The 12,762-nt window shown below is 37.6% G+C and overlaps 2 protein-coding genes across 2 annotated transcripts in view; both read left to right on the forward strand.

The window, feature by feature from the left end:
• LOC117287902 (atrial natriuretic peptide receptor 1-like) overlaps positions 1 to 1,606 on the forward strand; it is a 33,037-nt gene extending 31,431 nt beyond the window's left edge. Inside the window, exon 22 of the mRNA XM_033768514.1 lies at positions 1,310 to 1,606. Coding sequence (XP_033624405.1) covers positions 1,310 to 1,363 — 54 coding nt within the window. The 3' untranslated portion in view covers positions 1,364 to 1,606. The remainder of the gene's footprint in view (positions 1 to 1,309) is intronic.
• Positions 1,607 to 3,922: 2,316 nt separating this feature from the next.
• LOC117288358 (atrial natriuretic peptide receptor 1-like) overlaps positions 3,923 to 12,762 on the forward strand; it is a 30,919-nt gene continuing 22,079 nt past the window's right edge. Inside the window, exons 1-3 of the mRNA XM_033769189.1 lie at positions 3,923 to 4,734; positions 9,405 to 9,550; positions 11,475 to 11,633. Of these exons, the coding sequence (XP_033625080.1) occupies positions 4,080 to 4,734; positions 9,405 to 9,550; positions 11,475 to 11,633 (960 nt within the window). The 5' untranslated portion in view covers positions 3,923 to 4,079. The remainder of the gene's footprint in view (positions 4,735 to 9,404; positions 9,551 to 11,474; positions 11,634 to 12,762) is intronic.

Below are 12,762 nucleotides of genomic sequence, written 5' to 3' on the forward strand. Positions count from 1 at the left end.
TGTGTTTTTGTACACATAAGTTGCTTTCACTGGCTAATTTTGTTATGCAACTTAAAAAGGTACAAGTTACCTTCTCGAGGGCACTAGCCAAATCGCCTCGTTGCCCAACATTGCGTAAGAGGGTACTCAACTTTCGTACCCAGCACATTTACTCAGCAAGTTTTTACACTTCTTTTTAAGAGTGAATTCAAAGGAATACATTGCCTCTGATCGGACGAGTTGGTCTATAAAAAGCGCTTGAAACGGTTCGTTATGAAATTTATACAATTAGAAAGATGTTAAAAGATGTAAAAGTAGAATTGGTGATCTACACAAATGTGCCTCGAAATTGCGTAGTTTTCTTTTTACCTCGTCGACTAACATGGTCGGTAATTTATTGGAGTCAAATTTTTGACTCAAAAAAATGGCCGACCGTGTTAATTCGCAACGTAAAAGGAAACCGTGCATTTTTTAGTGATACTTGTGTGGATCATTATATTGTACTTGTAAAACATCTTTCTAACCATATGCATTTTATAACAAACGGTTTCAAACACTTTTTATAGACCAACTCATCCGATCCAAGGCAACGTGTTCCTTTAAGTAATTTGTTCCGCTTAAAGGAATTATGAAATTGAGCCCCGTTGTTGTGTTGATTTTCACAAAGTCATGGCAATTGTCTTGAATCACGAAACATTTGGTTTTTCTTTTTCTTAAAAAAAAAAAAAATTAGAACTAAAATCTCGCATAATTCTGTTTTGATTACTCAAATTTATTCCAGACAACGTACAAATGCACAACTGTTCTTAATCAATGTGATATTGAACATAATTATTTTACGCTCAAGGTAAAGTGCGTTACTGACGGTGATGACAATTTAAAGACAGTGGACACTATTGGTAATTGTCAAAGACCAGTCTTCCCACTTGGTGTATCTAAACATATGCATAAAATAACAAACCTGTGAAAATTTGAGCTCAATTGGTCGTCGAAGTTGCGACATATGAGTGAAATAAAAAAACACCCTTGTCAAATGAAGTTGTGTGCTTTCAGATGCTTGATTTCGAGACCTCAAATTCTAAACTTGAGGTCTCGAAATAAAATTCGTGGAAAATTACTTCTTTCTCGAAAACTACGTCACTTCAGAGGGAGCCGTTTATCACATTGTTTTATAATATCAACCTCTCCCCATTACTCACTACCAAGTGAGATTTTATGCTGATAATTATTTTGAGTAATTACCAATAGTGTCCACTGCCTTTAAACATTGGGTTTTGTTTCTGATCAAACGAAATTTCATAATCCAAATCTTATTTCGTTAACCGTACAGGGTAAAGGTAAACAGAGGACATTCTGGCTGATCGGACAACAATCTCAACCTTAGTTCATGCAGGTCAAGAGGAACAATCTGAGATCAATTTTAACCTTGGAGCACCTTTTGGGGGTTTGTATGTTTATCAACAAACCAAATCCAAGTACCTAGGCCTAATCACTCTAAAATCTTTATTTTATTTATTTTTGTCAGACTGATCCAAAAACTGGTTCATTGTTGGAATTTCAACTCGGATCCTTTGTTATTTTAATTAACTATAGGTTTTCTCGGTCAAATTCGGTGCACGAGCAGCCAATTTCATTTCCATGCGTTCGAATTCAAGCTGTTTTGCCTCTCCAGTTGTTACTGCGTTTCTTTTTTAGAATTCGGCCATTCAATTTCGATTGAGTCGAGTCAAATACCTTGTGCACTCTGTTCAATTTAGCGTATCGTCATTCTTTTTTCGTGACAAATACGCCCGAAGAAGCGTCTGCGAATTTGAAAGCTGCTTTGATGAATTGTTAAATTGAAGGATTATTTTGTTAAATCGAATGACGCAACATTACATTTGACTAATCATAAAACGAAAACGAATGACCCTTTTTAGTGTAGCATTCGATTTCTCGCGAAATAGAATGGTGATTAAATTGGCTGCTCATTTGCCGAAGTTGACCTAGAAAATCTATATAAATTAATTATTGTTATATTGTCACGTGAAACATATACAATTGTACAGTGTACAATTGTACATTGACACAGAATCCGGGTCAAAGTGAAAACATAATCTGGGTCAAAGTGACACAGAATCCGGGTCAAAGTGACACAGAATCCGGGTCAAAGTGACACAGAATCTGGGTCAAAGTGACACAGAATCCGGGTCAAAGTGACACAGAATCCGGGTCAAAGTGACACAGAATCCGGATCAAAGTGACACAGAATCCGGGTCTAAGTGACACAGAATCCGGGTCAAAGTAACACAAAATCAGGGTCAAAGTGACACATAATCCGAGTCAAAGTGACACAGAATCCAGGTCAAAGGGACACATAATCTGGTTCAAAGTGACACAAAATCCGGGTCAAAGTGACACAGAATCCGGGTCAAAGTGACACAGAATCCGGTTCAAAGTGACCCAAACATGGGTCAGGGCCAACTATGTTTCCAGGTTACGAGATAGTGATGTCTTGTATGTTTGCTGCCTAATTCTGCGCGAATGAAAATTCGCCACAAAATCATCTTTGAAAGGAAACACCCTCTTTTGTTCACAACCTTAAAATTACAATTTCATGTTTTCTTTAGACGATGTGACCTATGTTTACATTCAAACCGCCCTCTTTTGACAAAACACTGGATATGTCATGTTTCGCTGGCAAAAAGACGCGTATAGTCATGGTAAGACTGCATACACTTTCTAACTGGCTGCCAAAACACAAAGGTTTCGCCTGGCGGTATGCGCGCGAATCATGTTATGGTTTTCGAGTGACGTCAGAGGTCACATCGTCTATAGGGAACGCGTATAATGCGTTTCTGTATGTTGGTCATTATTTTGGGGCACATTATGGTGAACCAAAATAAAAGTGTTGTTAAGCCAAGTTAGATTGCACATTTAGCTTGCATATTTTGCACCGTATTTTATATGGCAGGTATAATGTTTGTGTATCAAGTTAAAAAAAAGTTCAATTCCAGATTAAAATCGTTCAATGGTTTCTTGAAAATCGTCACCTTCAAAGAGCACAAAAATATCCTTTGAAAAGGGGTTTAACGTGTTTTGGTTTTTTTTGTTCTGCGTACATCTTGAATTTGTTTTTATTGTCTAATGTCTGCGCACACTCATGATGTTAAATATGCATACTGTGTGTATTTCAATATTTATAAAGGTACAATAATGCTATAAATTAGTTATTTTTAAATGGTGTAATCGAAACTCAACCTCATTTTGTTCTTTGTAAAACTTCACAACCTACAATGACTGTTAGAAAGACATATTTTCACTTGATACTTAAAGTCAGAGGAAATTCTGAAGATTTGTTGATATATACGTTTAATGATTAACACAATGATTAGTTGAATATAGCCAGGTAAAGTTATACCAAAGTTTATACTGCACCAAGTATTAATTAATTTCACAAAATACACCGACTTGAAATCACCGTTATGCCTGTAATAAAACATAACTAAAATATCACATTGATTGCAAATGGCAGTTCTAATCTTGTTTTTACCGAGTAGAACACACTCACTAATTGAATAGATAGATATAGATTAAAAGGTTCATTAAAACAGAAACTGTCCTCGCAGCACAAAGGCTGAATTACAACAATTTTTCACTCACTATCAACAAAATACCAATTGAAATCCAACATCTTGTGTGAATACGAACGTAAAGTGAATCCTACGTCATTTTTTTTTTTTTTTTTTTTAATTTGGCTATAGAAATATCATGCAATATCATTTTCTCTTTAAAAAATATGCCCTGATATAGTTATCTCTTGTCATCACCCAAGCACATGGTTTCACGTTTCATTTGTCGGTTCTTCAATTATGTTTGTTTTTAAATACCTTTGGGGTTGATATACTATTGAGGGAATCTACCAATATTGATAAACTTGAACTTACAAAAACCATGTCTCGTGTTTTGATAGCCAACCATAAAATGAGGGCGCTCGTCAACAATCAGAGCATCAACTGTAAAATGATGTATAGTATAAAATGTTTGGCTGGTTGATAAAACATTTCAGTAATGCTCCTTCCGATCTGGGGAGAAAGTACCACTCGCAAAAGTAGTAAAATATGAAACAAATTTTCCAAAGTCTGTTTTTGGCATGCCTGATGTTCTCTGTAATTACATCAACGAAAATACGAGTTGGTGTGCTCCTGTTCCCCAAAAGGACACATATCCTCGGTCAAGCGCGTCTTTACCCGGCACTCGAGGTTGCTCAAGAGACCATCTCAAGCCGTGTCCAGAGCGGGGACTACGCAAACTTCTCCATCGAGCTGCAGTTCTCGCCCACGGGCTGCTCCGAGCCGGTTGAAGTTAGCTTGGGAGTGGCCGCTCATTTCTACTTCGATGACGAGATTGCAGCTCTCCTCGGTCCCGCTTGCAGTAGCGATATGGAGAGCGTGGGGGACTTAGCAGCTGCACTGAACATACCAATTCTCTCGCCGAGTGCAAGCAGCCACGGGTTGGACGACAAGGGGAGGTATCCGACGCTAACGCAGCTGGTCTTCAAACCCAGCACGATGGCGGATTTCCTTGGGAGGCTGTTCCTTCTTTACGGGTGGGACTCGTTTGTATTGCTTGGGGTTTCGACTGGATACCACGCCTTACCGACCGCAGCAGTGGAAGACGGTATGCGTGAGCTTGGGATTAGATCGTACGTTATTTACATCGATGAGGTGGAAGATTTCAATGCTACTTTAGAGGAAGCATCTCGAATAAGCCGGAGTAAGTAGAACAACTTCATATTAAAGAGCAGCTTGCACTCTCTTACTGTAAAAGTTAGAGTGAAAAAACACTTGTTTTGTCCGCCATACCACTCTTGCAAAGAGCCATATGGCGGACAACTCCTTTTGGAATGAAAGACGGGCACTTTCAACTCGATTGAGAGTGGAAGTTCGTTCCAATTCCACTCAACAGGAGTGCATAAGACTTATTGACTTTCACTTTGAAAAGAGCGAAACATTTCCTTTTCAAAGCACTGTTGTGGTGCAGTTTACGTGCAGTAGGATTACAAATTCCTCCAGCCGTGCTCTTACTCGTTTACGGGTTACGTAACCATTTCGTTATATAATTTTTAGCTTTCTGCCTTTGTTCATGGCAGTTGGTTCTTGGGCATTACGCCGTCAACATTTCCTACACATTCCGTATTTCATTTTTTGACTTATGTACAACATGTAGTTTAAAAAACCTCTGGACCCAGAGATGATTGGTCAACTTGTTTTCTTTCGTTTGTCCGTCCTGGTACCTCCCCTGGTAAAAACATAATAGGACTGTGCGGTTATGGAAAATATAGCACTTTTTATCTAAAAAAAAAAAAAAAAGCGAGGGGTGAGGGGGTGCAAATATATATATGAACAAATTTGTAGCGTGACAAATGAAAACAAAAGATGTCTCCACATATATTTGAGAATGTGTGTTTTTGTGAACCTGTTTACATGGGGACTGTTTATACCGTTAAATGGTTTAAACTTGTTCGTGCAATATCGAAGAAAGGAAAGTCATCACTTGTAACACTGCATTGTATTTTCATTTCCTTGTTTTATCCCCGTCTCGTTCTGAACCACCCCCTCCTAACTCCCTCTCTGTTCTCACATGATATGAAGCCTCTCTTGCCGTATAAGGCGCCGTGTTCAAACAACTCTTTTACGTCTTGAAAGCAAGTCATAAATGCAACATCAAACAATGAAACAACACTTAAGGGTAACATAAGGGCCTCCGGAGATGCTCAAGATCATATTTAAATGACCTCAATTCGATTCAACTTCATTTTACTACTTCCACTTTTTTATTTTAGATATACCCAGGGGGTTACAGAAAGATGCTATCACACACAAAACATATATGACCGACCGACATAGATTTAAAAATCTGGGGCAGGCTAAGATTAATTATACTTCACTTGAGTAAAAAAAAATATATATACAAAAAAAGACCTTCCCCTTCCTTTAAAAAGATGTTTGGAAAAGAACCAGTTCTAGGTTACAGTGTAACATAGAGCAATACATTTCTAAGTGTTACGTGGGGATACACCATCGACAAAATCGTTGAAATACTGATACGTGAAGATCACCAAGTATTGGTAAACTTCCTGTTAACGGGTGTCCCAAAGGTGTCCTATGATTTGGGAGACTCAATTATTCAAACCAACCAGAAGTTACCCTTATATTCAAACGGTGGTGCTCAAACCGTGCCAGTAAAGTTAGTTTGATATTGGATAATGGACATAGGTTTGTACATTCACTTTACAAAACCTACTTGAATGTCAAATGTCCAATATCGCAAAAAAGCAACATCGATATTCGCTGTACAAACATGTGAATGTCCAAAATCCAATAATATCAAACTAAACTTTACCGTCATCTCAAGTGAGAGACTCATTCATCATTGTCTGCTTGATACATTGGCTGTATATTGCGCCAAAGCACACTGTAAACCATTAAAGACGGTGGACACTATTGGTAATTGTCAAAGACCAGTCTTCTCACTTGGTGTATCTCAACATATGCATAAAATAACAAACCTGTAAAAATTTCGGTCGTTAAGGTTACTAGATAACTATAAAAGAAAAAACACCATTGTCACACGAAGTTGTGTGCTTTCAGATGCTTGATTTCGAGACCTCCAATCTAATTCTGAGGTCTCGAAATCAAATTCGTGGAAAATTACTTCTTTCTCGAAAACTACGGCACTTCAGAGGGAGCCGTTTCTCACAATGTTTTATACTATCAACCTCTCCCCATTACCTGCACCAAGTAAAGTTTTATGCTAATAATTATTTTGAGTAATTACCAATAGTGTCCACTGTCTTTAAACAGGTGATATACAAAAGGAGTAGATCTCGCAACTTTAACGTAGTCCCAGTACATAACTTGCAATATGTCTAAGCAGCTTGAGCGCCACTGAATGACGGATATGAGCGCTACATAAGAATCCAATATTATTATTTATTATACAGCCCCTGCTTATCTCCAGGATCTAATTCAGAATTAGCAACCGGCTAGAAATCTACGTTCAAAGAACAAACATCTTTTGTAAGCCCAAGGTTTCACAAATACTGTCTATGGTTCTCGCTCCTTCCAGAACGCTGCTGTGCATCTTTGGAACAGTTTACCACACAATGTCAAACAGGCTGAAACGTATGATCAATTTTAATTTTAACTGCTCTTTACATAGTTAGTTTTTATGCTTACAAGTATTTTGAGTAGTTACTAATAGTGTCCAGTGCCTTTTGTTTTCTGAGTTTGCTTCTCGTTTTTTCTTTCACATTAACAATTTCCAAATATTTATGTTTTAAAATGTTTAAGCATGTTCTAAATTGAAATTGAGGAAGAAATAGCTTGAACAAAATAGTTTAAGACGGTCATGCACGTATGCACAACATGTTCCTGTATTATTTTCTTTTAGCTCTTTGTTCCAGATGAAACAAAAAAATTATTCGATGCCTTCGTTTGTACATTTTAATGTTTTTGGCCTTGTCTCAAAACTAAAAAGACCACGTAGCTTGCTATAAAAGCATTTTCTATTCAGAGTTGCGAGTTATAGCAGAAGTGAATAAGCTGCTTTCCGGCCATTGTTACCTAAGAATGAAAAAACTAATTTGCAACGGCATATTAGAAGTTTCGGAATCCTAATGGAGTCTTTCTCAAAGCCTTTCAAAGAATCTTTTAAAGTCGAAAAGTAAGGCCATGACAAATTTTGTAAAAACTAGAGAGAAAAACTAAGCCTAATCCCTTGTTCCCGTATAATGAAAAATTAGGAATCGACTGTGAGCTGCTCCCTTCCTTAAAAATCACAAGGTTTTAAAAGAGTAGGTTTTTATAGGTCCCCCTTTTACTGGAAAAACACCATTTACTTGAACGGATTAGTAAATGGTCAGTGAAAAGCACAATAGCGGGGTATTCAGGAGTATAACAATAGAGGCATGGACTCGCAGATCAATAGCGATTAACTGAAATGCAGGCGGGGCAGTTTCCACTTTGAGTTTTTGATGGCAGCAGTGGCTACGATGAGGAAACAGCCAGCCTCTCCACGCAAGAGCTCCAGAGATTGGTACTTTTAGAGCAGTTAAAGTACACAACAAATTTATAAGTAACATTAATAGTTGGATCATTAGGCCAAGGGAAAAATAATCATTTAAACCTGACCCGATACCGAGTAAAATCTCAAGCTCTTCATACAGTAGCTTGTAAAAAATACAAGTAATTGCTACAGTATGTTATTACAATGTCGTTTTTATTTATATGTCTATAAGTGAAAGGTAATCCCGCGAGCAAAATGTTCATGCCTGATCTTTTACTTTTCAGTCTTCTTGCTAATGCTGGACATGTAACTTGATAAGTCATTGCTAGTTTTTATTTATTCGGCCCAATAATTCAAGAGCGTTTTTTTTTTTTTTTTTTTTTTTTTTTTTTTTTTTATAACTATTCTCTTGCAACTTCGATGACCAATATTGAGTTCAAATTTTCACAGATTTGTTATTGTATGGACATAATGGGTACACCAAGTGAGAATACTGCCGTCGATTTCACAAAGAGTTAGGACTCGTCTTATCTCGAGTTAGGACGAGTTACTCGTCCTAACTTAGGATTAATCTTAAGGTCTGCATGCTACAGTGCAGGGTTGGGACTCGTCCTAATCGACGGCAGGTCTTTAACAATTACCAGAGGTGTCCAGTGCCTTTAATTATGTGTAACCCGATTCACCAATGTGTAGATAAATTTATGCGAGCAATTAACAATATTATTTATTCTGATTGGGAGGTTCTGGGTTTAGAAGGGTCGGCAAGTTGTGGCGGATGACGTCAGGGCGCGACCGCATGAAACGGTGACAAGACGCGCCTTGCGTTTTGGCTGCTTTGGTCAGCGACAGGATGCATGCAATTTTAAAATGCAATGTGTTACGTCTTTATTTCGGTATCAATATTAAAACTCTGATGATTCTCAAGGTAATGGAAACACCTGATTGAGGATGAGTCCAATATCTTTCCATATTTGTGCATTTAAAGGAACATTACAAAATCGGTTACTGCTAACAGAACAGTTGCTGGCAGTGTAAGCACTTGATGCAGTACACCGTATAAATAAACCGACAAACCTGTAAAAGTCTGAGATCGATCGACCATCTGGGTCTGAGAAAATAGTGGACAAAGGATTACACATTTTGCATGACATCGATTTAAAAACAAATGAATAAAACGCTTTCTTAGCGATGAACTCCGAACGGGAATCAAGTTGTATTTGCTTCTCATCAAATTATGGCATTTCAGACAGGAATATGTCAAGGGATGTTTTCTACTATCAGCATTACGCCGTGTAAGTTTTATGTAAATAACGTGATCTCAGACGATTGTTTGTTTTTCTTTCTTACCAATTCTGTAATGTTTCTTTGATTGCCAGTTATAGTTATCAATGCCAAGGGTAATCTCGTTCGCAAGATCATGCTGAGCGCCTACAACCTCGGACAAGTAGGTGGGGATTACGTGTTCTTCAGCTATCAACCGTTTAATAACACACTGAACTTTGGGAACGATGCGTGGCACCAGGTTAGTAAAACCAGTGTTTTCATTAACAGTGGCTGTCACTGAGCAAACCGTTTTTATTAAAGACACTGGACACTAGTGGTACTAAACTGTTAGCATAAAAACTTACTTGGTAAAGGAGAGCTGTTGATAGCTTAAAACATAGTGAGAAATGGCTCGTCCTCTGAAGTAACGTAGTTTTTGAGAAAGAGGTTATTTGTTCTCACTTAAATAATAAAAGACTTCAGGCCTGAAGCAGGTTATTAGGCTACTGAAAGCACACAAAATGATTATGTGTAACAAGGTTTTTTTTTTTTCATGCATTCCTCACTTGCAAGTTCGATGATCAACTGAGTCCTAATTTGCACAGATTTGTTATTTAAAGACAGTGGACACTATTGGTAAATGTCAAAGACTAGTCTTCACACAGTTGGTGTATCTCAACATATGCATAAAATAACAAACCTGTGAAAATTTGAGCTCAATCGGTCGTGAAAGTTGCGAGATATTAATGAAAGAAAAAACACCATTGTCACACGAAGTTGTGTGCTTTAAGATGCTTGATTTCGTGACCTCAAATTCTAAATCTGAGGTCTCGAAATCAAATTCGTGGAAAATTACTTCTTTCTCGAAAACTACGTCACTTCAGAGGGAGCTGTTTCTCACAATGTTTTATGCTATCAACCTCTCCCCATTACTCGTAATCAAGAAAAGTTTTATGATAATAATTATTTTGAGTAATTACCAATAGTGTCCACTGCCTTTAATGCATGGATAAAAGGGGGGGGGGGGGCGAAAAACTTATCAATCGATTATGGCAAAATTCAGACTACAACTGTATGATTTCAATGTTAACCGCTACCCCAGAAACTTGTGTTTCAAGCGGAACGATAAGGTTCAGAGTTTTTAAGACACTTCTTTAAGGTCAACAATATGTTAAAACAATCAAATGTTTTTTTTTTTTTTAACCACAGGTTGAGGGTTTAAAAACAAATCCTGTACCCCACTTTTTGAACACGTTTAAATGATGAACATTATTATCATTTTGACCGCTGCTCAAATTGTCTGTAGCATTCAAACACACACAATCATCTAAACTGTTCAAAGCCATTATACACTTTTGGCACAGAAAAAAAAAGAGCTCACATATTTACAAATAACTTACAGGGTTTACAGAAGGTAATGGTGAAAGACTTCTCTTTAAATATTATTCCATGAAATGCTTTACTTTTCGATAAAACATTAAAACAATTATCAATTCTCGTTGTCGAGAATTACGGATTTGTTTTAAACACATGTCATGACACGGCGAAACGTGCGGAAATAAGGGTGGGTTTTCCCCGTTATTTTCTCCCGACTCCGATGACCGATTGAGCCTAAATTTTCACAGGTTTGTTATTTTATATATAAGTTGTGAAACACGAAGTGTGGGCCTTTGGACAATACTGTTTACCGAAAGTGTTCAATGGCTTTAAAGGGAAGGTACACGTTTGGGAATTTTCAAAGACCAGTCTTCTCACTTGGTGTATTCCATCATAAGCATAAAATGACAAGCCTGTGAAAACTTGGGCTCAATCGGTCATCGAAGTTGCGAGAAAATGATGAAAGAAAAACACCCTTGTTGGACGAATTTGTGTGCTTTCAGATAGGAATAAAAGACTTCTAGCTAGAAGTGTTTTATTATTTCAGTGAAAAATTACCTCCTTCTCAAAAACTGCGTTTCTTCAGAGGGAGTTGTTTCCCACAATGTTTTATATTATCAACAGCTCTCCAATGCTCGTTACAAAAGTCAGTTTTTAAGTTAATATTTGTTTTTTGAGTAACAACCAAACGTGTATCTTCCCTTTAAGAATATACATGTATTATTATTTTTTTATTTTTTTTACTTATGCTTAGTTATGTGTCGGAATTCTAAACACTGTTTTTACCATCCTGTTAACCTCATTAGGGCGACGGAGACGATGATAAATTAAAGACAGCCTACCGAGCCCTGATGACAATTCGTCTGTTTGAACCGACTGATGACTCGAAGTTCAATGCATTCAATAGAGACATCCTCGACCGCTCGTTAAGAGACTACAATGTGACTCCTGAATCTGGGAACGAGGTTAGATTAATATTAATGAGCGGTTCCCATGAAAAATATGCAAATTTAATATCACGTGTGCCCACGATGTCCCCTCATTTTGCTCGACATGACCTTCATTTTATGGCTCTGCTTACCGCGGAATATTGTGCCTACTGCCGATATAAACATGTACTTTACAGGCGTCGTATTAGCTTATGAAATTGTGCCTGGCTGGATTTCACAAAGAGTTAGGACTAATCTTATCTCAAATCGTCCTAACGTAGGACTAGCCTTAAGTTTGTAATATCTCCTAGGAGATCGACTCCTGGTGAGCTTTGAGGGGGACATCGTTCAATTTTTTGTGTGCTCACGATGGCATAACGCAGAGGGCCTACGCGTACGTGCGTCTGCTTACCATTCGCCAACCAATCATGCATGTACGCACGCGTGAATGCGTTTAGCATAGTTCATGAGAAGGGTCAAAATGTTGAATGTTGAGAAATATAACTACTGAAAAACTGTATGTGACGTAAAAGGGCAAATTTTATCTTAACTTATCGACTCATAACTTTGTATTTGATAGTGTGGATAACTCCTCTTAGAAGAGAATTTAAGTGCCGGAAAGATTGGCAGATCAGATAAAAGGGATGAAAGAAGTTGAATACTAGAACAAACACTTTTATTAAAAAAAGGAAAAGATAATAGGCTTTTGTTTTTCTATCAAATCTTTGCTATGTGAACAAGAATCAAACAATTACAATATGTTTTATTCTTTATAGTAGGATGGGATATTTGTTTGGTTTTTTTTGAGTAAAGGTGTTGGGAAATAATGATACAACACAAACAGAATTGTCAGAAACATTAACGGGATAACGACCGAACATCGACAAATATTTCCCAATTCACATTATTCCAGCCGAGTAATGAATGCCAATATGTACCGACTAAAGCCCGGTTCATACTTCCTGTGAATGCGAATGCGATACGAATGTTGACGTCACAAATTCGCAATGAAAAATTCGCAGCAGGGCAACTCTGTTCAACCCACTTGCGAATATCGCTGCGAAACGAGGGTTGTGACGTCAAATTCACGTCAAATTCGCTTCGCATTCGCATTTGCATGAAGTATGAACCGGGCTTAAGACGAACAAACCGATACATACATAGA

The sequence above is a fragment of the Asterias rubens genome, chromosome 3, assembly GCF_902459465.1.
Source record: "Asterias rubens chromosome 3, eAstRub1.3, whole genome shotgun sequence".
Classification (NCBI taxonomy): domain Eukaryota; kingdom Metazoa; phylum Echinodermata; class Asteroidea; order Forcipulatida; family Asteriidae; genus Asterias; species Asterias rubens.